General features: G+C 39.2%; 1 protein-coding gene across 4 annotated transcripts in view; it reads right to left on the bottom strand.

Moving 5' to 3' along the window:
• Window positions 1–7,534: 7,534 nt before the first annotated feature.
• The window catches only part of RGS7BP (regulator of G protein signaling 7 binding protein), a 105,204-nt gene continuing 89,515 nt past the window's right edge, over window positions 7,535–23,223 (bottom strand). For 2 of the 4 annotated variants that reach the window (XM_003899724.4, XM_009208483.4), the window contains 2 exons: window positions 21,106–21,176; window positions 7,535–10,723 (listed from right to left, as the gene is read on the bottom strand). In XM_003899724.4, coding sequence (XP_003899773.1) covers window positions 10,632–10,723; window positions 21,106–21,176 — 163 coding nt within the window. In that variant the 3' untranslated portion in view covers window positions 7,535–10,631. Of the gene's footprint in view, window positions 10,724–21,101; window positions 21,177–23,223 lie in introns of those variants that run through there. The other 2 variants (XM_021939390.2, XM_009208484.3) reach the window with 2 other exon arrangements.

The raw sequence follows: 23,223 nt of genomic DNA, 5'->3' as shown, positions 1-23,223 counted from the left end.
GTATAATATTATTACTCAGCAGATGTGTACCTGGGGTATAGCCCAACTCCATGTCCTTAGATGACTTTTTGGAACCCAGCTTCTCCGTCTCCAGTAGACCTCACATGTCCACAGCACACTATGTTTTCATAATATACTTTTTAATCACTGAGTGGTTGAGTACCTGGACATAGCATAACTCCATGTCCTCAGATGACCTTTTGGAACCAGGCTTTTCTATCTGTAGAAAACCTCACCATGCCTCATGACAGCACAGTCTGAGCCTATTAATTTGAGGGTTCTTACTAGAGAACATCACCTCTATCCACTAAGTTGATGGCATCATATTAAGTGGACTCGGTGACCACGAAGTACTGTGAATGCCGTGGTAAAACACATGAACTCCAGGGGATGGGAAATAAACCTTGCAAAGATTAAGGGACCTACTATATCGGTGATGTTTTTAGGGGTCCCATGGTCTTGGGGATGCTGGGACATCCCCTCCAAAATGAAAACAAGTTATTGTGCCTGGCATTTCCTATCATTAATAAAGAACTATGAAGCTTGGTCCCCCCTTCAGGGTTTGAGGCAGCATATTTCCACTTGGGATGCAGCTGGTCCCAAGATGATATAGCTAATTTTTATCATCTCCCTTAGGGATAGAGCTCTGACCTGTGTATCAGATGTTGTTAAGAATGTTAGTTTTAACTGGGTCCCAGAGCAAGGAGCAGTTCTGCAGCAGGTTTAGGGCACTGGATTAGCAGCCCTGTCACTTGGGTTATATCTGGCAGAGGTCATGGTATTAGAGGTATCTGGGTATTTGAGGATGCTAGTGGAGACTCTGGCAAACTCCTATAAGAGAGTCACAGCAGAGACCCTTAGGGTTTTGAAGCGAGGCCATGCAATCTGCAGCAGAAAATTCTGAACCATTCAAAAAACAGCCTCTTGGAGGGATGAGGCTGTGATTGGGTCCAACAGCATTGGTTTGTGGTAGACAGAATAATAACTCCTCCAAAGATGTTCACATCCCAATCCCTGCAAATAGGTTATTTTACATGGCAAAAGGAGTTTTGTAGATTTGATTATATTAAGGATCTTGAGATGGGAAAATTATCCTGGATTATCTGAGTAAGCCTGATGTAATGACAAGAGCCCTTACAAGAAGGAAGCAGAGGGGTCCAAGTCAAGGAAGGAGCAATTATGATGGAAGCAGGAGTTATAAGCAGAGAGGGAGGAGAATTGAAGATGCTACACTGCTGGCCTAAAGATGGAGAAAGGGGCCATGAACCAAGAAATGCAGGAGTCCTCTAAAAGCTATAAAGCAAGGAAATAGATCATTCTCTAGAGCCCCTGGAAGGAATACAGGTTGGCTGTCCCTGGATTTTAGACCAGTGAAACTGATTTCTGACCTCTGGAATGGTCAGTTGATACATTTGCATTGTTTTTAGCCACAAAGTGTGTGGTAATTTGTTACAGCAAAAACAGGAAACGAATACAAGCTTTTCTCACCAAGGCTGGCAGACATTCAGCCTGCTGAATGTCCAACCTGTTGGTAACAGAGATTGACACTGTGTCCATGATACAATGTCATTTCTCGATACGAACTACCTGTCACTTGATGGCAAATTGACTGCATCTACCTGACTAGGATTATCCTGTTTTCTGAATATAGGTTTGCCTTTACTGTCTGCAGAGTTTCATCCAGCACCATTCTCTGTGGACTCACTGACGTGTAATCTACTGAAATAAGATCCTGCATAGCACTGCCTCAGACCAAGGGTCCCATTTTAGAGGAAAGGTTATCAGTGAAAACATGACTACTGGATTCACTGTTCCTATGACATACTCCACCCTGATGGAGTGATGACATGCTCTTAAAGGAGAGGATACCTTGCAACATTGGGTGTTATGCTTCAGGATGCACTATTCTTCTTAAACCAATGGTCGCTATATGGTTGTGTCTCCAACAGATAGAATATATGGGCCCAAAAATCAAGGGCTGAAAGTAGGAGTGGCCTCAGTAATCCCCTGTATGCTTCCCATTTCTACAACTTTAGAGTCTGTGGGTCTAGAGATACTGGGTCCTAGAGGGGAGAAAATGAGTCCCACTAAACTTTAAGCTACAGCTGTTACCAAGTCACTTTAGATTCCTTATGCCAGTTAACTTGAAGGCAAATAAAAGAGTTATCATACAGACAGGGGTAGCTGGCCCTGATCATCATGGCGTGAGAGAGCTACTGCAAAGTAATCATGATGCAGGTAAATATTTGGCACTCAGGTGATCTGATGGATCCTCTCTTGGTATTCTTATATCAAGGTTTAACTGTAAGTCGAAAAGAACTGCAAACACAGTCCAATAAGGGCATGGTAACCCTCAGAACCTCATACCCCTTGATGAGGGTCTAGCCATTCTACTGGGCAACCCAGGAGGGTCAGCCTAGAATGAAGGGTTCTGGAATGGTTGGTAGAGTAGGGAGATGATGAGAATCAGCTATACAGTCTTGGGACCAAATGCATAAGTGGGGGCTGTGGTTTGTCCCACTATCCCTCTTTTTATTTATGGCTCCAGGAATTGTGACAACAGAATTCAGAAGAAACTGTATCTGAATGGAGCAAATTTAATGTGAGAACAAGTGAATCTGAGCAATGCAAGGGGCGAACTGTCATAAATGCTGTAGTGCTTGCCCAGATTTGTGTCACGGGGCCATAACATCATCTCTCAGCTGCTGTAAATGTTGGCTGCTGTAGCATATGCATTCTTTCACACTTAGCTTTTGTCCACTCATCACTGTTATGGTTATATTCTTGCATATGGTTGTAAGTAGCTGTAATGTAGTCCATTTATTTGTTTTTTACTGTTCTATAGCATTCAATTGCATGAATATACCACAATTTGCTCATTCCATGCTTCTACTGATGGATCTTTGAATTGGTTACAGTTTTTGGCTGCTGCAAATAATGTTGCTATGAATATTCTTTTACCTGTCTGAATACACACACATATATTTTTGTTGGGTTTCTATCTAGGAATGATATTATTAGATCAGAGGTCACACAAATGTTCCAGATAATAGATAATGTTAAACAGTTTTCCAAAGTGGTTTGTGTCCTGTTAGGAACTATTTCACAATTCTACGGGTGTGAAGATATTCTCCTATATTATATTCTGTACTGTTTACCTTTTAACTTTATATCAGTAATCAATTTGGAATTAATTTTTGTGTAAGTCATGAGGCAGCAGTCAAGTTTACATTTTTTTCCATATGGAAATCAATTAACGTTTGATTTAAAACACCGTTTAAAAGATTTTCCTTTCCCCAATGTTCTCCAATATGGTATCATGCAATGTTTTGTTTGTTTGATTTTTCTCTGTAAAAGAGCTTTAGTTCTAAGCAAGTAATTAAACAGTTATTTGGTTGAACATCTTATGATGTTGGTATTATTATCCACATTTTACTATGAGGGAACTGAGGCATATGGAAATTAATTTAGTGAACAGACTCTTCTGTACAAAGATTCACCTCGTAATGCCTTAAACAAGATAGACATTATTTTATTTATTTATTTTAGCAGGTAATAGGATGGAGGTAGGTGGCTTAGGGCTGCTAGATATGAAAATAAATAAAATTTAAGAGCTATTGGAATCCCCTAAACACTCTTAGCTTTGAGAGAGATATGACTGTGATCTGAGTCAAATACGGTTACAATTTCTGCTCTTAGATTATAGATTAACTAGCTTTCTTATTTTTCTTGTTTAGTTCATTGGCTAGAGAGAATTAAACACCAAACACTTTAAGCCTTGAGAGAGACATGACTGTGATCTGAGTCAAATGTCATTACAATCTCTGTTCTTAGATTATAGATTAACTCACTTTCTTATTTTTCTAGTTCAGTTCAATGGCTAGAGAGAATTAAACATCAGGAACAAAACCTTCTGCCTTCTTAATTAATGACTCTTATAATAGATTAATTTTTCCTTTGTTGTCCTGGTTTGCCTAGATCAGACGACAGAAAACCCATGGTTATTACACCATCTGTAAGAATGTGTTAAGTGTACCCTTCCCAGAAAGAAACACTGCCTATAAGCAAATTGCTATATGTGCCAACCTTGTATGAATAATGTAATTCTGCTAAAATCTCCTCTGTCTCTGCCTATAGAAATGAAATCTTAACTTCCTTACTTTCGAACACCGACTCTATTCCTTTGGAGATGGTGTTTCTGGGTGGTCCATCTTCCCACCTGGGCTTGAAGAAACTCTCTTTACGTTAGATCTTGATTATTTTAGGTTGACATAGGGAACTTCTGCCATCCTCAGTTGGTGTCCATTTCTGGATTCATTCAGCATGGTTGCTTCAGTTCCCATGCTCATGTTCTTATCGCAGAGGGAAGAAAAGAAGATCACGAAAATGCACACCTTTTATTTAATGAATGTTACTTGGAAATTGCACACTTCCACTCATATACTTTTGGCCAAAATCAGTTATACAGCCACACTCACATCCAGAGGAGCCTGGGAAATGGGAGTCTTTACTTTAGGTGACTAGTGGTGTCTTTGGGTTCTCTATTACTAAAGAAAAAAAGGAGAGAATGGATGCTGGAACTGCTAGCCACAGGCATGTACTTGGTTGCAGCACGTCTGAGATTCAAACGAAAGTCTATGAACTCCAAGCTGTATTGTACAGTCCTTGGCACCCAGCTGGACCACAACAGTTTGCCCCTTGAAAACCTTCTTGGGGTACATTCCTGTCAGAATTTCATTTCTAGATATCTCTCCAGGAATGTAGGGGTGCATGTGTTTGTGTGTGTGTCTCCTTTTATTAGAAAACAAAATAACTTAGTGTATTTCTTTTTCTTGCTGTAGCTATCAGAAACCCTGTGCTAAATTTAAAGACATTGCTCTTGTTAGTGAAAAAGTTTCTAAACTTGTTTTACTCCTTCCTCCACTAACTTCACTTAGCAGTTTCTTTCTTTCTCTCTTACCTTCTTTTCCAGACCCTTGCTTCCTTCCTCTCTTTCCTTCTCATCCCTCTTTGTGCCTCTCTGTCTCTTCCATTCTCAAAAGCTCTGGTGCCCTGTTGTTTCCTCTCCATATCCCCACTGCCCATATTTTGACAAAGAATAAGCCAAGGAGGGGATGGAAATAGGGTGGGGAAGAGGATGAAGACAATTAGTGAGTCAAAAATGTCCCTTTCACATATTCATTTTTTAAAACTTTTATTATTAGTTTTTATTACACAAGTAATACATGTTCATTGTAGAAAAATTAGAAAACACAGAAAAGCAAAAAGAAAAAATAATCACCCATAATCCCGCTACCCATAACTACTATTAACATTTTAGTTTATGTCCTCCTAGCTTTCTTATGCATATATATACATACATAGATATATTTATATATAATTTTCTTTTTTACAAATATTGTGTCATACTATACATACTGTTTTATAACATGTGTTTTTCATTTAATATATATTGTGAACATCATTGTTTATTCCCTGAAAAATTATACAGATACTACATGCTCATTGTGGAAAAATTAGAAGTTACAGATATGCAAAAAGAAAATAAATATAATTGCTCCAAATCTCACCTCCCAGAGATAAATGCTGTTACACTTTGGCAAGTATCCTTTCAGACTCTTTAATGCACACATGCATGCATATATTTTTAAAAAGGGATCGTACTATAAATATTCCTCTATAACTTCCTTTTTCATCTAACAATATATCTTGTACATTTCAATAAATACACATATGGTGCTTATTCTTAATTGGTACGCAGTATTCCATTGAAAGGATGTACCATATTTAACCAACCCTATAAAGTAGGCTTATTTACATTTTTCTACTTATCCAAATAATGCTGCTATAAACATCCTTTCTTGCATATACTTTTTGAATAATGAATAAATGCATCTTAGCTCATTTTATTTTCTGACCCATTTAAAGGAGAATTTCCCTAAAGTGGAATTACTAGGCATGTAGGAAAAATACATTACCAAAATATTTTTTCAGAAAGGTGGAATCAATTTACATTCCTGTTGACTCTATAAGATAATGCTTATTTCTATACTTCCTTTTTGTCCCTGGGAACTTTAATTCTTTATACCCTTTGCCTTTCTGACATATAAAAAGGAGTATATAATATTAACTTGCATTTTTTTATTACTAGTGTATTAAAACACTTTAACACTTTCATATTTATTATTAGTAGGTTATTTTAGTTTATTATGCATTGCCAGTTTGTGTCCTTGGTCTAATTTTCTAGTGGAAAGTTTGATTCTCCTTGAATGAGAAAATAACATTCATTCATTCATTCATTATTCACTCATTCAGTAAGTATGTTTTCAGCATTTGCTTTGTGTCTGGCACTGTGTTATGTGTTATGGATGCAACAATAAGCAAAATAGACATGGTTGCTGCCTTCTTATACTTCCAATTTAACAGGGGTAAACAGGCAATTAAACAAGCAATAATGAAAACATTCAATAAGGAAAGAATGAAATGGAAACATTTGGTTGAGAAGGGAGTTGTAGATCATGGAAATGTCCCCAAAGTAGTGATGTTTAAGCTCTTAATATGTATTTGAGATCTATACTTTTTGTTGCATATATTGTTTTCTCAATTTAGTTTGTTATTTTTCACTATATAGGATTTTAGCAGTTTTAATAAGTCAAATTCCATTCATCCTTTCTTTCTGTTTTTTTCCTTTGGTGTCACTCAAAGAAAGGCTTTTTTCACACTCAAATTATATAAATATCCACTCATGTTGCCTGCTAGTCTTGTTGTATGTTTATTTATGTGCTTGAATATGTCAATCTTTATTTCATCTGGAATTTATTTTGATAAGAATTATGAGGTATAGATCTAATATTTCTCTCAAGAAATGGCTAACCAGTTATCCCAATATAAATTAATAATCTAAACTTTTCTGATCGATCTAAAATGTCATTTTTATCATATACTCAATTCTTTTATATTCTTAGGTCTATTATGGTCTATATATTTAATTCTAATAATTTATCCTGAGGCCAATAGTATCACAGCTTTTTCTCATCCTACCTATGGTTACCTGAAAGTTGAGCATTTTGTATTTGGTGACATTCCTAAGACAAAGAAATGATAGACATTACTTGGGTATGTGTGGGTAAGGTGGGAAGTTTGGCTGGATGATATCCGTAATCCTTTCAATGTTGACACTTTCATAGTTTTAAATTCCAGATGGGATCATTGTTAATTTGGTCCATTTGTTAGCTGTTTAAAACAAAGTAGATGCTTTTACATTCTCTGTGTCTTTATTTCCCCTCACTCTGAAGCGTAGCTTTCAGTAGGTGGCAGTATTGCCAAACACTCAGTATCCCAACTGGTTTCGTAGAAGCGCAGAGAAACAAAATGGTCTGGCAATTTTAGAATTTCCCCCAAGAGCTTTAATTCATTAGAGGAGGCATCAGGACTATGCTACTTCTAAAACACTCTTTGTACCCCTGAATAATGGCATAACCAGAGGTTTGCAGTGAATCTGCTCCTAGACGCGTGCAAAACATTAGTGGACAGATTTTTTTTTTTTTTTTTTGCTGTTTTTGTTTTGTTTTGTTTTTTTAAGTGACACCTTGGTTTTGTGGGCATTTCTTATCTTACCCAAAAGTGCCTTTGGGCCCAGCCACTGACTGATTTAAAACCCAGAAATGTGGTTTTAAACAATGTGGTCGTGGTGGAATTCAGGTGATTTTTATTTTCTATTTGGTAGTATTTTTCAGATTTCCCACAAAGAACATGTATTGTCTTTGTAATCTGAAAAAAAAAATCAACACAGGATATTAAAGATATGGTGGGAAAATGGGTGAATGTATGCCACAAAAGTTTACATCCTTTTCTGTTTCAAGCATGTGAGTATGTGCGACAAAATGCGTTCAATGTTCTCTTCTTAACCCTAAAGATTGGCTCAGTGTTATTGCTAATCCAAAAGCAAATTACCAGCAGGAAGCCAAGACAGTAGAACTTTATCGCTTGGAACCACACCTGAGAAAATCCTTTGGTAGGTGAGAGGAGAGCAGGGCAGCTCATAAGGGATGCATTGGCCTATCTAATGGGAGACAGTGAATTAACTACTGTAACCATGGGCCAGTGTAGGTTACCAGGATTTTGAGCACTAAACTTAATTTTAGGATATGTTACTGAAAGAGGGTCTTTAGATCTTGGAGTTTATCTGCGGGAACTACAAAACTGATCAAAGGCTGGAAAACAGGCACTATGAATAAAATATACGGTAGTTGAATATATTACCTTAAATATGCAAAGTCTGGCTAGGTAATTAGACAAATTCCCATCTCCATGAATAGCTACTACAGTCTTTTTAGACATGGAGGTGAGACCTGAATTTATTAACAGTCTTCAGTTGTACAAAGGACAATTGCACAGAAGGTAAGTGTTACTTTCGCACTGAGACTAAGGCGAGAATGAACACAAGTTAACCAAGCAGAAGTTATTCAGGTCAGGCATTTAGAAGAACGTGCTGAACAACAAGATTGGGCTTATCAGTTAATAACTTTGTATGGATTACTAGGAACTAGACTGAAGCTAGAGTTCAATATAGTTGAAGTATAGGAGAGGGGATAGGCAGGTGCTGAGAGCTGCCAAACTGGGCTACTTCAACATTTCAAAAACAGTGGATCTTAAGTGAAATGACCTTAGGGGGTGAAAATGAATTACATTCAGGAAGGGATATTAAGCTTAAATCAAGGTTTGCAGACCAGGTAAGTCTGGGTTGCTTGTTTTCCCAGGGAGTATTCACCCTAAGAGTCTTTAAATAGCCGAATGGTTTTACAAATATTTGATTCAGAAAATTGTGATTTTCTCATTTAGCTTTCCGTGGCTACTTCTTTTTTGAAGCCAGGTATACCTATAACCATGCATTAATTACTGGTTCATTGGAACACGACTCTAGATTCAAAGAATAAGGCCAAAAACCAGCTGGTATATTCTAAATAGAGACCTGTATAACATTCTCTTCCAACCCTTTAATTCTTTCATTTTCAATCAAAAGAGCTAGAAGACAATTCCAAGTATAATTTCCACATTGGATATTAGGGTGAACTATATGAAATTGCCATTTTGTAGGTCAAAACAGTCAAATATAGGAAATTTCATATAATTCAACCTAATACAGTAATTATTACAGTAGTTCATCTGTACCTCTCTTCACCTTCACTAAAGCAAAAGGCCTTAACATATTTAGTTTTTAGGTAAAAATATTGGTATACATATAAACGCCTGTGCACATAAGTATTGGGAAAGAACAGGGTTGGGATTAAAGATGTGTCTTTAATAAACCACTTATCGGCATCTAGCTCATCCTTCTATTGTACTAGACACTGGTGCCTCCTGTCTGACTTGAAGGTTTTTCAGACTATGGAAAACAAGAAAAGAAATGCAAAGACTTGATCTCTCAGCCCATGGGAAATTCTGTCTGGGAAATGGGCCAAAGGAAGAACAGGGGACGGTATAACAAAATTTGTACCATGTTACAAGTTTAGTGAAGGAAGATCACAACAAAGCTGTGAGCAGAAAAACAAAGCATGTGGCTTCCTCCTTTCTAAAATATAGTATTGCTTAATGTGTCCTGCTTTCAAGAGTCTAAGCGTAAGACAAGACACCAACTACACATTGGAAAAGTCTTATCTGCATAGTCATCTAAAATGAGACAAGCTTAGCTTAACTAAAAAACTTTATTAACAATGTAAAATGTTAAATATTTTTATGATCTGAGCTAATTCCAGCATGCCCTATAAGATTTAACACTATGCTGATGTGCAGACACCATGCTTCAGATTTCAATTAGAACAAAATGTAATAATATTTGATTTTACATTTGAGGGTAATTGTATATGTTACTACACCATTTCCTAACTGAATTACTTCATTCTCCAAGAAGCTAAAAAAGACATCATTGGATCAAAAAGAAATTAGTTGCCCATATGCATTTGTACGAAGGTATTAGGATTATTGTGTATTTACAAAATTTTAGTATTTTTCATATGTGGTTTTTGTTGCATTATAAATTAAGATACTTTTATGTTGAAGCTCTTAAATGCTGACAGAATGGAAGACTAAATGTAAATGAGTGCCGAGAAAGCAATAGGTGAGGTGGTATATGTTTGCTTATAATATTATTTCTAATGATATTGATAGATTGGATTTTTGAACACAGTTTTTCAGCTTTAAATAGATTTCTAAGTTTAAAGACTTCTTTCATATACGATAAATTTTAACATGAGATCAGCAAGAGTTATAGATATACTATTATATGTGAAATATTTTTTCTCTGTATAATACATTTAAAAAAATCTTTAAATAATTTAAAAATCATAATTCTTGCATCTGTCATGGCATGGTTTGGAGCAGACATGCACAATGTCAGCTTTAAAATTTCCTTTTAAAAACAGCTTGCTTTTTGAATCTGTTCTTTTTTTTCTCGACGGCAGCTGCTTTCAAGTGTAAAATCATTTAAAAGGGCAAGGGGAGGCAGATAAAAGTAATAAGGAAGCATAGAAAACATAGTCAAAAACCAGTAACTGTGTGGTTCCGCTGTCTGGAGGTCCTCAGGTTTTGTGATTTTTTTCAGATGTTCTCAGTGGGTTTCCAGGAGGAGCCACCTAGCTTGAGACGAGACAACACAGCCCAAAGAACCTTCTCTTCCGTCTTCTCACCAGGGGGTAGGGAGTTAGATTCAGAAGGCTGCTGTCATCTGTGATGGGACATAATGTGCACATGAATGAGGTGTAGACACAACAACCTGCTTTTTAGGAAGTGGCTTTAAAAATCCATCATCCTCCTAATCAGGATTTCTCAACTTCAGCACTGTTGGCATTTTGGACCAGGTAATTCTTGGTTGTGGGGTACTGTCCTGAGCACTGTGGGGTGGTTAGCAGCATCCCTCAATTCATCAGATGCCAGTAGCACTGTCTGACAATTTGTGACAACCAAAAATATCCCCAGCTATGACCAAATGTTCCTTGGTGTGGGGGAGGCAAAATAATTCAAGGCTGAGAACCACTGCTTAAAATTGAATTGAAACTACTTAGAGGCAATCTTTCAGTTGGGAAATGTGTACACCTTATTTGAAAGAACCCATGCTTACGAGTAAGATTGACTTCTTTTCTAAACCTGCCTCGGCTATTTGCCAGTTCTGTAACTTTGAACATGTAACTGAAGCTTGCTAAGCTGTCTGTAAAATAGAGTTTAATAAAACTTAGCCCAGGTGAGGATTACATGAAATAATCTATGAAAAAGATTTAGCTATGATGAGTAGCTTACTGTCTAGCATAGAGGAAGCATTTAGTTAAAATAGCTATTATTAACTATTTTCCTTTCCATTGGATCATTATCACGCCTTCATTCATCAACTTCATGCCTTTTCATGTTTCAACTATTTCCTATTGAGTCTTTTCTCAGCACTTTCTGTAGATTTCTGTACACAAGGGCATTCAGAGAAGACTGCCAGCTGTTGAATTAATAAATTTTGGTTTGAAATTTTTAGGATGATGACAAGTAGAGGAAGAAATAAACCAGTAAACCTAATCTGGTTTAAAGAGTTGCATTTTTTAAAAAAGTGCAAACCAAAAGAGAAGGTGGGTAGAAATACCCTATTGAAGCAGAACTGGCCAATGTGGGTCCCAGAGGCAAAGGACTACGAGGGGATAATCTAGAATTTTCCAACTGGGGCAGTGCTAGGACATGGTCAGACTGGAGCTAAGAACAACAAAATGGTTAATTGGCGTTGGTGACTGATATGTACCTAAGCTCTGCCAAGACTAGTTGCACTTTCCTTCCAGAGTAGGGCTAAGGAGTTCCCTCCTTTCCCCGTCCTAACCTTAAAGGGGATGGAAGCTTGGCAAAGGGCACAGAAGCAGAAGTTAGATGAAGAGATAGCTAAAGTGAAAAATGTGCCCCACCTGAACTGAACTGATTCATAGAAGAGGGCTTGTTTTTCTTGATTACTGAGCCTAGATGCTGTAAACCAAAATAAAATTGTAAGCCCCACAACCACCTGAATGGACCCCTCCTCTCAGCCAATTGCATTCCAAAGTTAACTTGAAAAACTAGTTCAGGCCATTTTGGGAAGAGGCAGTTGAACATTCTTCATTATATCATCCTCCCGTTTGGAATTCAGACAAAGCTAACTAGAGTTAACATCAACACAGAGACCTTAAGACTGATAGAACAGACTCTTTCATTCTGATAAGAAACATTTATAGTCTATTTTCACTGAAACCTGCTACCTGGAGGCTTCATCTACATGATAAAACCTTGGTCTCTACAACCCCCTATCATAATAACCCAGACATTTCTTTCTATTGATTCCAGGTCTTCAGATAATAACTCAAGCAACTGCCAATCAGAAAATCTTTTAATCTGCCTATGACTTAGAAGCCCTGCTTCCAGTTGTCCTGCTTTTCCAGACCAAACTGAGATCCATCTTACGTGTATCGATTAATGTCTTATGTCTTCCTAAACCTATAAAACCAAGTTGTAGGCTGACCACCTTGGGCATATGTTCTGAGGATCTCTTGAGGCTGTGTCGTAGGCATGTACTATTTCCTGGCAAATTAAATTTCTAAATTGACTGAGACTTGTCTCAGATACTTTTTGGTTTACAATGCTCAGGAAACTGTTGAGAGCAAAAATAGATCCTGGCTTTCCAGTCCTCTTACATAAAGTGTCATCTGAGTGCCTGGGCTTCTCCTCCCCTTCCCAAAGGCTCTAATGTGTCACACTTATTTGTAAATTAGTATCACCCACAAAGGTTGACAGTGTTCCTTGGAATGTTGCACTATGTTATATATTTAGATAGAGCTAGAGTAGCAAGTCCAAGCCAGAGAAGAAAACAGGCGCCCCCGCTGGGCATATCAAATGAATCAAACACAGTCCACCCTCCTAGTCTCCAGAGATTAAAATCCTCTCTTAAAGCTCATATTCTGTTAACATGGAGAAAAACAGGACTAAATTGTCCTTTCCATAGTGAAAAATAATTTACTGTAATCTGGATATCAACATTATGAGAGTTAAAAAGAGGATATCTTTCTTTTAAAGTTAACTTGCTCCCAAATAGTTAAGAAACTGAAAACAATGTTAGATACTAAACATTAGCCTCAGTTTTCAGGAGAACATCTCAGAGATAAACCATGAAATATTTGGAGCAGAAAGAAATAACTAATTTTCTCATCATTTTTAGGACTCTTACTTCTTTAACCATGAATTGATCAAGGTACTTAACCTAGTTGTATATGGCAAAGATATAGCAAATTCTGAGGGGTAAAGAATTTTACCTTTCAGTATCTCTTTGGACTCTGACTACACTTTCTGAAACTCAAATTCACCTGGAATTCAATGCTTCCCTAAAACAGAGTCACCAAAAGTATGAAGATATTTATGGGAAAGAAAGATCTTCATAGTGCTGTTTATTTAAGAGTTGGAAGATCTGTTTTCTAAATTCTGGTATCCCCTTCCCTTTCCCCAAATACTTACCTAATTTGGGGAGGGACTGAAATGGTCTTTATATGTTATAGTATGCAACTCTGATGTGTTTTGCTCCTCTTACATGAGGAAATGTCTACCACAATGTTGTATTTACAAAGGAAAATGTGTACGTGTATGTTGTGGTCATATACTTAGTTCCACTGTCTTGTTTTTGTATATATTAAAAGCAAGTAGGTATTATACACAGATATTATGAAATTTGTATCAAGATTGATACTTATATCTGTGATGCATTCACTACAGTGGATTAAAAAAACCCAAAAACCTTTCAATAGCACAGCCTTTTGTGCTATTGAAATTCTTCTCACTCAGCCTTCTATCTATCTATCTATCTATCTATCTATCTATCTATCTATCTATCTCCAGATATACATATATATGGCATATATACACATATTATGTACACATACATACACACATATACATATATATGTATGTGTACTATATATCTCTCACAAGGGAATAAATTGTTAGGATTGATGAGAAAGTGCTCAGACATTAAGCAAAGGGGAGGCTGCCTATTAAGGACAACTGCTGATTTGAGTCATCTTTGCTGCACATTTGTGAGACCTTTGCCTTGCTTAGCGCTTGTCTGACCAACACCTAAGGCTGAGGTAACAGAAAAGCTAAAAAATTATTGGCAGAAATTCAGAGCAGCTTTCTACACCATGGGGAGCTGACACCTGCAGTAAATGCTGAAATTTACGAAGCAGTAAGTATTCCTGGGATGGTTTGAAGTGAATTCAGCTCCAAGGAAATGTGTCTCTCCACATTGATTGAAATCCTGTCTCTGAAGGCCTCTCTCAGTAGCTCTGGGGTGGGGCCAGAGAATCAGCATTTCTTACAAGTTCCCAGACATTGCTGCTAGTCCTAAAACCACCCTTTGAGAATCACTGAATAAACAGAAGGGCTGCAAGAATGTAAGCAAAAGGGAATGTTTCCCCAGTCGTTCTAAATTTTCTGGAATAATGCACTTGAACTTGTTGGAAAATCTTTGATTTTTATTGCAAGTTTTTATTTAGATGTGGCTTATCATTAAGAGTTTTATAGCATTTTTTCTCCAAAGTACTCACTCTCAGAAAACTATAACCTAAGACAGTTTTAAATGTGAAAATGAAAGGTGGAAAGGGAAGCAGAGTAAGTAAAGCCTAGGAGAAAGTGAAAAAAAAAAAATAGAGGGAGAGTAGGAAATTTGGCCACCATTAAGTTCAAACCTCAGTCATTCAATGTTTAATTATTTTAGATTTATTAAAAATTTTTATTTATAAAGAGACAGGGTTTCATTATGTTGCCCAGACTGGTCTCAAACTCTTGGCCTGAAGCAATACTCTCACCTCAGCCTCCCAAAGTGCTGGGATTATAGGAATGAGCCACCATGCCCAGCCTCAATGTTTAGTTCTTGAATGCTGCTGAAGCCAGGGACACTGCAATTCCCCCAAACCACTTCTCTATTGCTCAAATTTATTTTGCTAATAAAAGATTTCTTATATAGGTGATGAGAAATGCTTCTACTACATTGCAGTTACAAATTTCTATTCCAGGGGAAAAAAGAGAGAGACCCTCAGCTAAGCCAGTGGTTCTCAAACATTAGCTACATCAGCATCATCTTAGGGCTTGTTAAAGCACACATTGCTGACCCCAACTCCAGAGTTTCTCAGTCAGTAGCTCTGGGGTGGGGCCAGAGAATCAGCATTTCTTACAAGTTCCCAGACATCGCTGCTGTTCGTAAGAGCACACTTTGAGAAACACTGGATTAACAGAAAGCCTGCTAAGTCCAAGGCTCTACATTGGGTACTGAGGATAATACCAAGATGGGTCCTAATAGAAAGATAGTCCCTGGCCTCAAGAACCTTTCCTTGAGTAACAATGAGGCTTTGTGAAAAATGCCGTAAAAGAGAGTGAACAGTCCAGTCTGGCTAGAATGAAGGGCTTATAAAGGAGGAGACAGTCCAAAACAGAGCTACTTAGAATTCCCTAGCGATGCTTGTACTTTCTTTTGCCTGCTGCCTTTGCACTTGCCACCTCTCGTTTCAGAAAAGTCCTCCCTCCTTAGACAATTGGCAAGCCCTCCTTCAAAGATTAGCTTAAACATTTTTTTTTTCCTGCAGTCTTTTCTGACTGCTCCATGTTTCTGCATTCCTTCACATTCCCATTGCTTCTATAAACGATTGCTGCAGCTCTTGGCACATCATCTGCATCCAATCCCATCTTCCCACCACTCTGTAATAAAGTCTTAATGAATTTACCCTGGCTGCCCCAGTTCATCATCTGCCATTCACTTCCCCTCCTCCTTAGCCAGGCTTCCATGCCCAAAATTCCAAGAAAGCTGCTTGTGCCAACACCACAAGTGACCACCTTGTCGTTAAATCCTGTGGACACTTCCAATTCATATTTAGCTTCACCACTGGCCATTCCTTCTTTGCAACCTTCTTTGATTTATTTAATCATGCTCTTGTAATTTTCATCTCAGTCCCCTTTGTAGACTGATCTTGTTTCCTCTCAAACCTTCCCTTTTGGTATTCCAGGACTCTTGTCTGTGCACACTATTGGTAGGGCTTCAATTCCCACTACGCTGATGATGCTCAAATCTGTGTTTCAGTCCTCTCAGATCACATGTCTCACTGAGCACTGCTCCAGAAGGTTCCCCCATGTCCAAAAGTTGTTCTCTGCCTTTACTACTGCTCCTCTGCTCTCTCTAACTTGGTGACCAACATCGTCATTTACTTCATTTTCCAAGTCTGAATTTGGGTTTCTTCCTTGATTCTGCTTCTCCTTATGCACCACATCCAATTGTCCCTGTCCTCCTTTCCAACCTCCTGACTTTAGGTGAGATCTTAAGCATTTTTCACCTAGATGACCGCACCTGCCTCCTCATGGAATCCTTCCAGTGGCTCCCAAACCTCTTAACATGGCCTAAGGGGCCTTAATAATACAGCTCTTGTCTCTCTCTTATCTCTCTCTTAAGCCTCTTGTCTAGACACTTTTCCAACTACTTAAGTCCTTGTAGTTATCAAAATCCCCTCCTCTTTCATCTCCCTGTATGCCTTCACACATCCAGAATCTTCAGCCTAGACTATGTTTTTTCTATTTCTTTGGCTAAGTGCTACTCATCCTAAAAATTCTCAGCACAGACACCTTCTAAAAAGCAATCCCTAATAATCCCCCGTTTTCAATTCAAGCCTGGGCCAGGTGAGATTCTAATATACTTTGTAACAACCCATGTCTAATTGTTACGGCATTATTATATTGTGAGCACTAATTTCTGTGTCTTTCCAATTGTGTGTGTGTGTGTATCTGTCTGCATATGTAATAGTTGTTTTCAGCCCAACCCTGAAGGCTCTACCAGAATCTGTGCGAGAGGAGGCATATGGCATTTCGAAAAGTTTCGTAGGTGATTCCCATCCAATTTTTCCCTGTTGAAAGGGACAGGTTTTAGTGGAGGAGAGACATCCTCAGCACCTAGCACAGAATTTGACACATCATTGGTGACCATTATATGTTGGATGACGATGGGGACAATGGCTGCTGGGGTGAGAGGTCTGTTCTTCCTTCAGTAGATAGTGAGTAGACATAGCTCAACATAATAGAGTAATGCATTAAGAAATCAGATTGGTTTGCTTATGTCACACTGAATCTTGGACAAAAGATTGCACAAATTGCAAAGGATATGGGGCTACTGGTAAAACTGCCCAAAATAACTTTCAGACAGCAGCTAGAAACATAGAAAGTCTTTATGAGGCCCTTGGGGGAAGGACCTAAAAGGTTGTCTCTATGCTAGATGGTGGCATAACTGCCCAGTGTTCTTCAGCCAGATATCTGAGGACTCTTCTGCCTCACACAGCCAGGTTCAGTTCTGGATGTGGGGGTCCTGATTGGAGGAGGATGCCATGAGTTTGGGAGAACTATCTCTAGGCCTACGTTAGTCTGGAGTAGTCTTGTTCACAGGAGGGGACTCATTCTAGCCCAGGTCAATTCCTGACTTACCTACTTCCAGACTGATTCTCGTGCATGGCATCAACGACCGAATTCTATGCAAGAATGAACATACCGACACCTCCCACAGCATTCGCTAAATCAGAATTTTGGAAAAGGTGAAACTGTCTTTCAGGCTTAATTTATTTCTGCTGATTTGTTTTGTTTGATAACAGCATGCATTTAGAAGATGCTTGTCCTTCACTTTCCAATCTCCTTTTAGCCTCTGTCAGTAACCTTGCAGGCTCCCCACAGGTGGTTCCATTTGTAATCCATTTGACACAGCGAGACTATCATAATTAATGAAGCTCCCTACAGCACTGCCAGTGACCTAGAATGTAGGACAGGAGGGGCGCTGAAGCAGTGGAAAGAACAGCGGGCTGAGAGCCAGGAGACCTGGCCCTTGTCTGCAGCCCACGGTGGAACTCAGCAGTGCAAGGGTGGCTTGCTCTTCTTTTGTGCATCTCTTTGCCTCCAGTCTGAAACTGGATGGATGGGAAAGAAAAGGCTGTCTAAAAATGAAGGCATAATCACTAACCATTAAAATTCCTGCCCTTGGCCACCTTCCTTTCTTCTCCACTGAAAGTTGATTTAAAGTAAACTGTTGTGGAGCCGAGTTTTGACTGTAGTAGAAAGCGGGAGAAGATATGATTAAATCTTTAAATGCTGAAATAAACATGGAACAGTTTTGGAGTTGAGGGCTGAGTTAGAGCCTAGAGAATAGTGGAGTCAGTCAGCAGCATTTTCATGTGGTCAGGGGTTGAGATAGGAAAGATGGGGACCAGGAGTGGTATCTTTTCCCTTTTTTTTTTTTTTCTGATTTAAAGACCCATGTAAATGGAAAGAAAAGAGAAAGGAAATAAGAAGGCAGAAAGAAAACAGATGGCTTTCTATAATGGTTTTCATCCCGTTAGAATCATGTTTTGACAATAAGGTCCTACAGAAAAGAACTGGAATACTTTTTTCCACATTTTACCCTGCACCATTTCCTGTACGTATTAGACCTGTATAATAAATAAACCACCTGAAAAGAATTCCAGAAAGGAATTGGGGAAGCCTCTATGGTCTATCTCAGTCTATGTAGCAAGAAGAATCTATATGATTTGTTCATTAAAATGGTGCCACATGCATCTGTCAAAATGTTCCCAGAGAGACTCTTCAGGTCCCCTCTGGATCCTCCAGTTCAGACACAGTCCCCTTCCCCACTGGTCAGCTCAGTAGGCTGTGAGGTCATGTTAAACACATAGGGAACAAAGATGTATTGTTTCATGCTAAGGATTCCCATTTCTTCCCTCAGTGAAGAAACTCAAATTTCTCATAATCCTTTACATTAGTTATTTTTGATTATTAAAATCCTACTGCACCACCTCCTTCTGAATAAGTCCTTGTATCTCCTTTCTAGCTTTTTCCTTTCTGTTCCCCAGATAGATCCAAGGTTCAAGTCCTGAGTATAATTTATTTTGATGACTATTCCCTTTTCACTCATGTTTTCACTCACAGTATCAACCTTTGATTATTATTATTACATTTAAAAATGTAATTAAAATTAATTATTTTTTCATGTATAAAGATGATACAAAGTCACATAAAATATTTATGTGATATTCTTTATGATTATAAATGACTAAATAAAACAAAATTTCTGTCTTTCTATTAACACACAGTCAAAAACTGCTGGATGAATGATCACTAAATGGGGAGGGAATGTTTAGGATGATGTGATTTAAAATACAGGTTACATGGCACCCATGAAATTCAGACTGGGGGACCCTGGGCAGCCATCCTCTTGGAAAGCTGAATGTGAGGGAGGGCGAGACGTCAGGGTGCTACTGATGAAGGAGGCTTGTCAAACCTATTAAGACACTGAGGACAGCTTCAGACATGAGCTGCGGATCTAAAGTCCTGGGGCCAGTGTTTTGAATTGCAGGCTCAAGACCAGCCTCACATGTACACTACACATGGTCTGTTGCAGAGTGAGTGGTAGCAGGGATTCCTCTATTTGATGGTGATTTGGGGTTCTCTTGAGCAAAGCTGGGTTGACCAGCTTGTAAATAATATTAACAGTGACAACAATAATAATAATAACAAAGCGTTTGTCAAGTGTTTGCTCTCTAAGTTTGGTAGTAGGCATATGACACATTGCTTCAATTAATCCCCACAACAGACTTCTAAAGTAGGTGATACTATTATCCCCTTTGCAGGGCTAAGGAAATACATTTGCAGAAGTTAAACAATTTGTTCCCAGGGTGCAAAGCTGGTAGGTGGCAGAGCCAGCATTTGAACCCAAGGCTGTTCTTAATTCAAAGCCCTTGTTCTAAACACTGTGCTTATTTCTGGCAACAATCTTCCATGTAGTGGTCAGAGCAGTCTCTCATCACTACAGCATGTTTTCTACTTTCTCAAAACACTACACCTGTGGCTCAAGCCAGTTGGCCTTGGCGAGCAGGCCCTTCAGGGGCTGTTCCGAGTTATCTGATGTGCTGGAGCCCCTGCTTCTTATTTTCTGACCTCCGCCCCTGTGCAGCTCAGGCCACGCTACTCTTCAGCCTCTTCATCTGGTGTTCTCACTTCCACCCCTCCACCTTCTGCTGAGCTGCTCCTGGAGCCAAGAGGAGCCTCCAGCTCCACTGCCAAATCCTCCTCCTCCTCCTCCTCCTCGCTTCAAGGCAAGCGGCACCCTGTCTTCCCTCCCATCAGGCTTTGCTCAGTGAAAACAAGAGGAGTTTCTTTCTTGCCTCCTGGAAGCCTTTCCCCACCTCTATGTACAACCCTCTGAAGTTGATACTTTAACTATGGCTGCTCCAGCCATGTATACTTAATGTAAGCCCTTATTATTGGTCCTTTGTACACACTGTCAGTCTCTGGGGCTGCAAAGGTAGGTGCAGATTTAACCAACATCGATTGTGACAGGTATTATTCTGCTATGTCCCAGGCTCCAGATACTGAGGATACAATATTTTAAAAGGCATGCAGAGGACTTTCCCGCATTCTAGTGAACATCTCCCTCTCATTTCTGCGTTAGGGCATATACTCCCATAGGATAGACCTGGAGACAGATTGCCTGAATTCACATCCCAGTTTTCCTATTTACAGTCTGTGTGACCTTGGCCAAGTTAGCTAACGTCTCTGTGTGCCAGTTTCTACTAAATTGGGAAACACTAATAGCATTTCCCTCAAAGGTGTTTAGAATTAAATAAGTGAATATGGTTAATATATGCAAAGTATTTTGAATAGTGGCATGCTGTAAGTTCTCAATATATGTGAATTTTTTGGATTACTTTTTAAAGATAATTACGCAAGTGGATGGCAGAGATCTTCCTTTGAAGGTGTTCTGAAGTCTCTTGTTGTGCCTGGCATGGTGCTTTCCACAGTGAGTAACAGGGCCAGTGGAGGAGGAGTTTGTTTTAAGGTCAGAATGTATCTCGGGCCCCCTCAAAGCATGCTGTGTTCACCAGAGAGTCTCTAGTCTCATTTTGGTATCTTCTTGAGGCAAGACAAATGAATGCTCAATGCCTTCTACTGTTTGTGTGAGACATATGCTTTAATTTCCAAGAAACAATTCCCAAGGTTATCCCATTAAAAACATCCTCTGCCTCAAAGAGAAGTGACAAGACTCACCTTGATTTTTCAATGGTAAAGGCATAGTTTCCCTGAGTTTGCTTAAAAGGTTTTTCATTTCTCGCATGTCTCTGTAAAATTGATAAAAAGACAGAATAATCAGCTGTAAATTTTCAAAACGAAATCTCAAACAATCTGTTCTATGAGACAACTGAAGGATGAGAGTCTGTGTCTAATTGCACTAGCTCTAGTTTCCAGTAGGCAAATATTGAATTTATTTTGCTTTTACAAGAAAAAAAATCTGAGATAGGTTGGCTCAGGAAAAAATGAGAGCTACTCTGCCAAACATTTCTACAGGGCATTCTCCTGCAGAAGCCCTCATCTCTGCCTCCAGTCGAACCTGGTTAAGATCAGAGAAGAGCCATTGGTCACGAGAACAGCGCTTTAGATTTACAGAGAGGCCAAGGATGTACAACTGGAGCAACAGGGTTACCCAGAGCAAACTTGAGGCTGGGTGATGGTGCTATCAAGACTTTATGGTCAGAGGACTATAGTGGCTGCGTACGTTCACTTGCTGTTATTTGCTCGTTTGTTAAAATTTGTATAAATTTAAGGAGTACAGGTGTAGTTTTGTTACTTTGACATATTGCACAGTGGTGAAGTCTATGCTCTCAGGGCATCCATCACCCCAATAATGTACATTTTACCCACTGAGTATTTTCTCATCCCCCACACCTTCCCACCCTTCTGAGTCTCTGAGGTCTATCATTCCACACCCCATGTCCATGTGTACCCACCATTTAGCTCCCACTTATAAGTGAGAACATGCGCTATTTGGTTTTCTAAGTTGTTTCACTGAAGACAATGGCCTCCAATTCCATCTTCTGCTTGGTTTTAATATAAGTCCCTTGTTACCATGATTGGAATTCAGTATAACTCAGGTATTAAGCATTCACCAGGGCTAACACTTATTATATTGACTTGGAATAATGAGAGAGTAACAAATTGTAAAACTTCCAGAGAAGAGCTCCTTACAATGGATGAAACAGAAAGGGGCGCAGTATAGGAACAAGAGGGAAAACAGCCCCACCTGGGGACAGCTGGGCCTTCCTCTAGCACGGACCATCCTTCCACACTTCCTGACTTCAGCGCACAGCATGCAATGCCACTGCACGCATCAAATATCTTCCCTCATCTCAGAGCATACATGGTCATAAAACCCCAGAACTGTAAAGCAGGAAGCCATCTTAGGAGGCTTCTAGTCTAAGGTAGGGGAAAACCGATCTTTTGAAACCCTTGGGACAATGGTCCCTATACACTTCTAGGTGGTTGTGCATTGGAGAAAGTGCTCTTGAAACCCCAGGACATAGTGGCAGCTTTCATTTAAAATAGCCAGGAACATAATTTGGTACAAAAAGCAGATGTATCTTTTAATGAACTGAGGATAGGCAAGCACTGGTAGGCACCATGGGTTTAGGAAAGTTTTGTGGGGGAAGATCATCCTAAAGTTGAAGAAATTCTATCCACTTATTTTTCTTCTGTTATCTGAGGAAAGACAGTCACCATTTAATTTTAGGTATGAAGCCACTCAGTCCACTTCACAAAACACCCCTGTTCTGTTGAGCATGGTTTGAGGACCATTTTCTCAGGGTAATTCTGAAGACCTCATGGGAGCTCCTTTTCAAGTATTGACTAATATGTGAAGAGGAACTCAAGTCTCAGTAATAATTGATTGGAAAAGGAAAGGAAAGCAGCCTTGAGGATCTGCAGAAATATGCCTGTAAAAACATTCCAAATCCACTCCCATGGGTGTGAGGTGTGAGGAAGTGTCTGTGGTCTGCATGCTGATCAAGTGAGAGAGGAGGGCAGGAGAACGGAAGCGGGGCCCCATCTCCACAAGTGCAAGGCACAGTCTGTTTTTATGTAAGATCTCAAGGACAGATGGAACGGGTGAGAAAGGGCTAGGAATGCAACATGGGGATTGAGGCAAGGTCTCCTCTAATAAAGCACCAGTTCTCAACCTTGGTGGTTGCAGAGGAGAATCACCTTAAGCCCAGGTCTCACCCCAAGAGAGCCTGATACAGCTGGCTTATAGTGGGGCCCAGCCGTCAGTATTTTAAAAATTCCCTCCTGATGACTTAACTGTGCAACCTAGTTTGAGACCCATGATCTCTCAAC

The sequence above is a fragment of the Papio anubis genome, chromosome 5 (genome assembly GCF_008728515.1).
Source record: "Papio anubis isolate 15944 chromosome 5, Panubis1.0, whole genome shotgun sequence".
In the NCBI taxonomy this organism is placed as follows: Eukaryota; Metazoa; Chordata; class Mammalia; order Primates; family Cercopithecidae; genus Papio; species Papio anubis.
The sequence above is the reverse complement of the archived record's forward strand: the minus strand, read 5'-3'. Positions and strand labels throughout refer to the sequence as shown.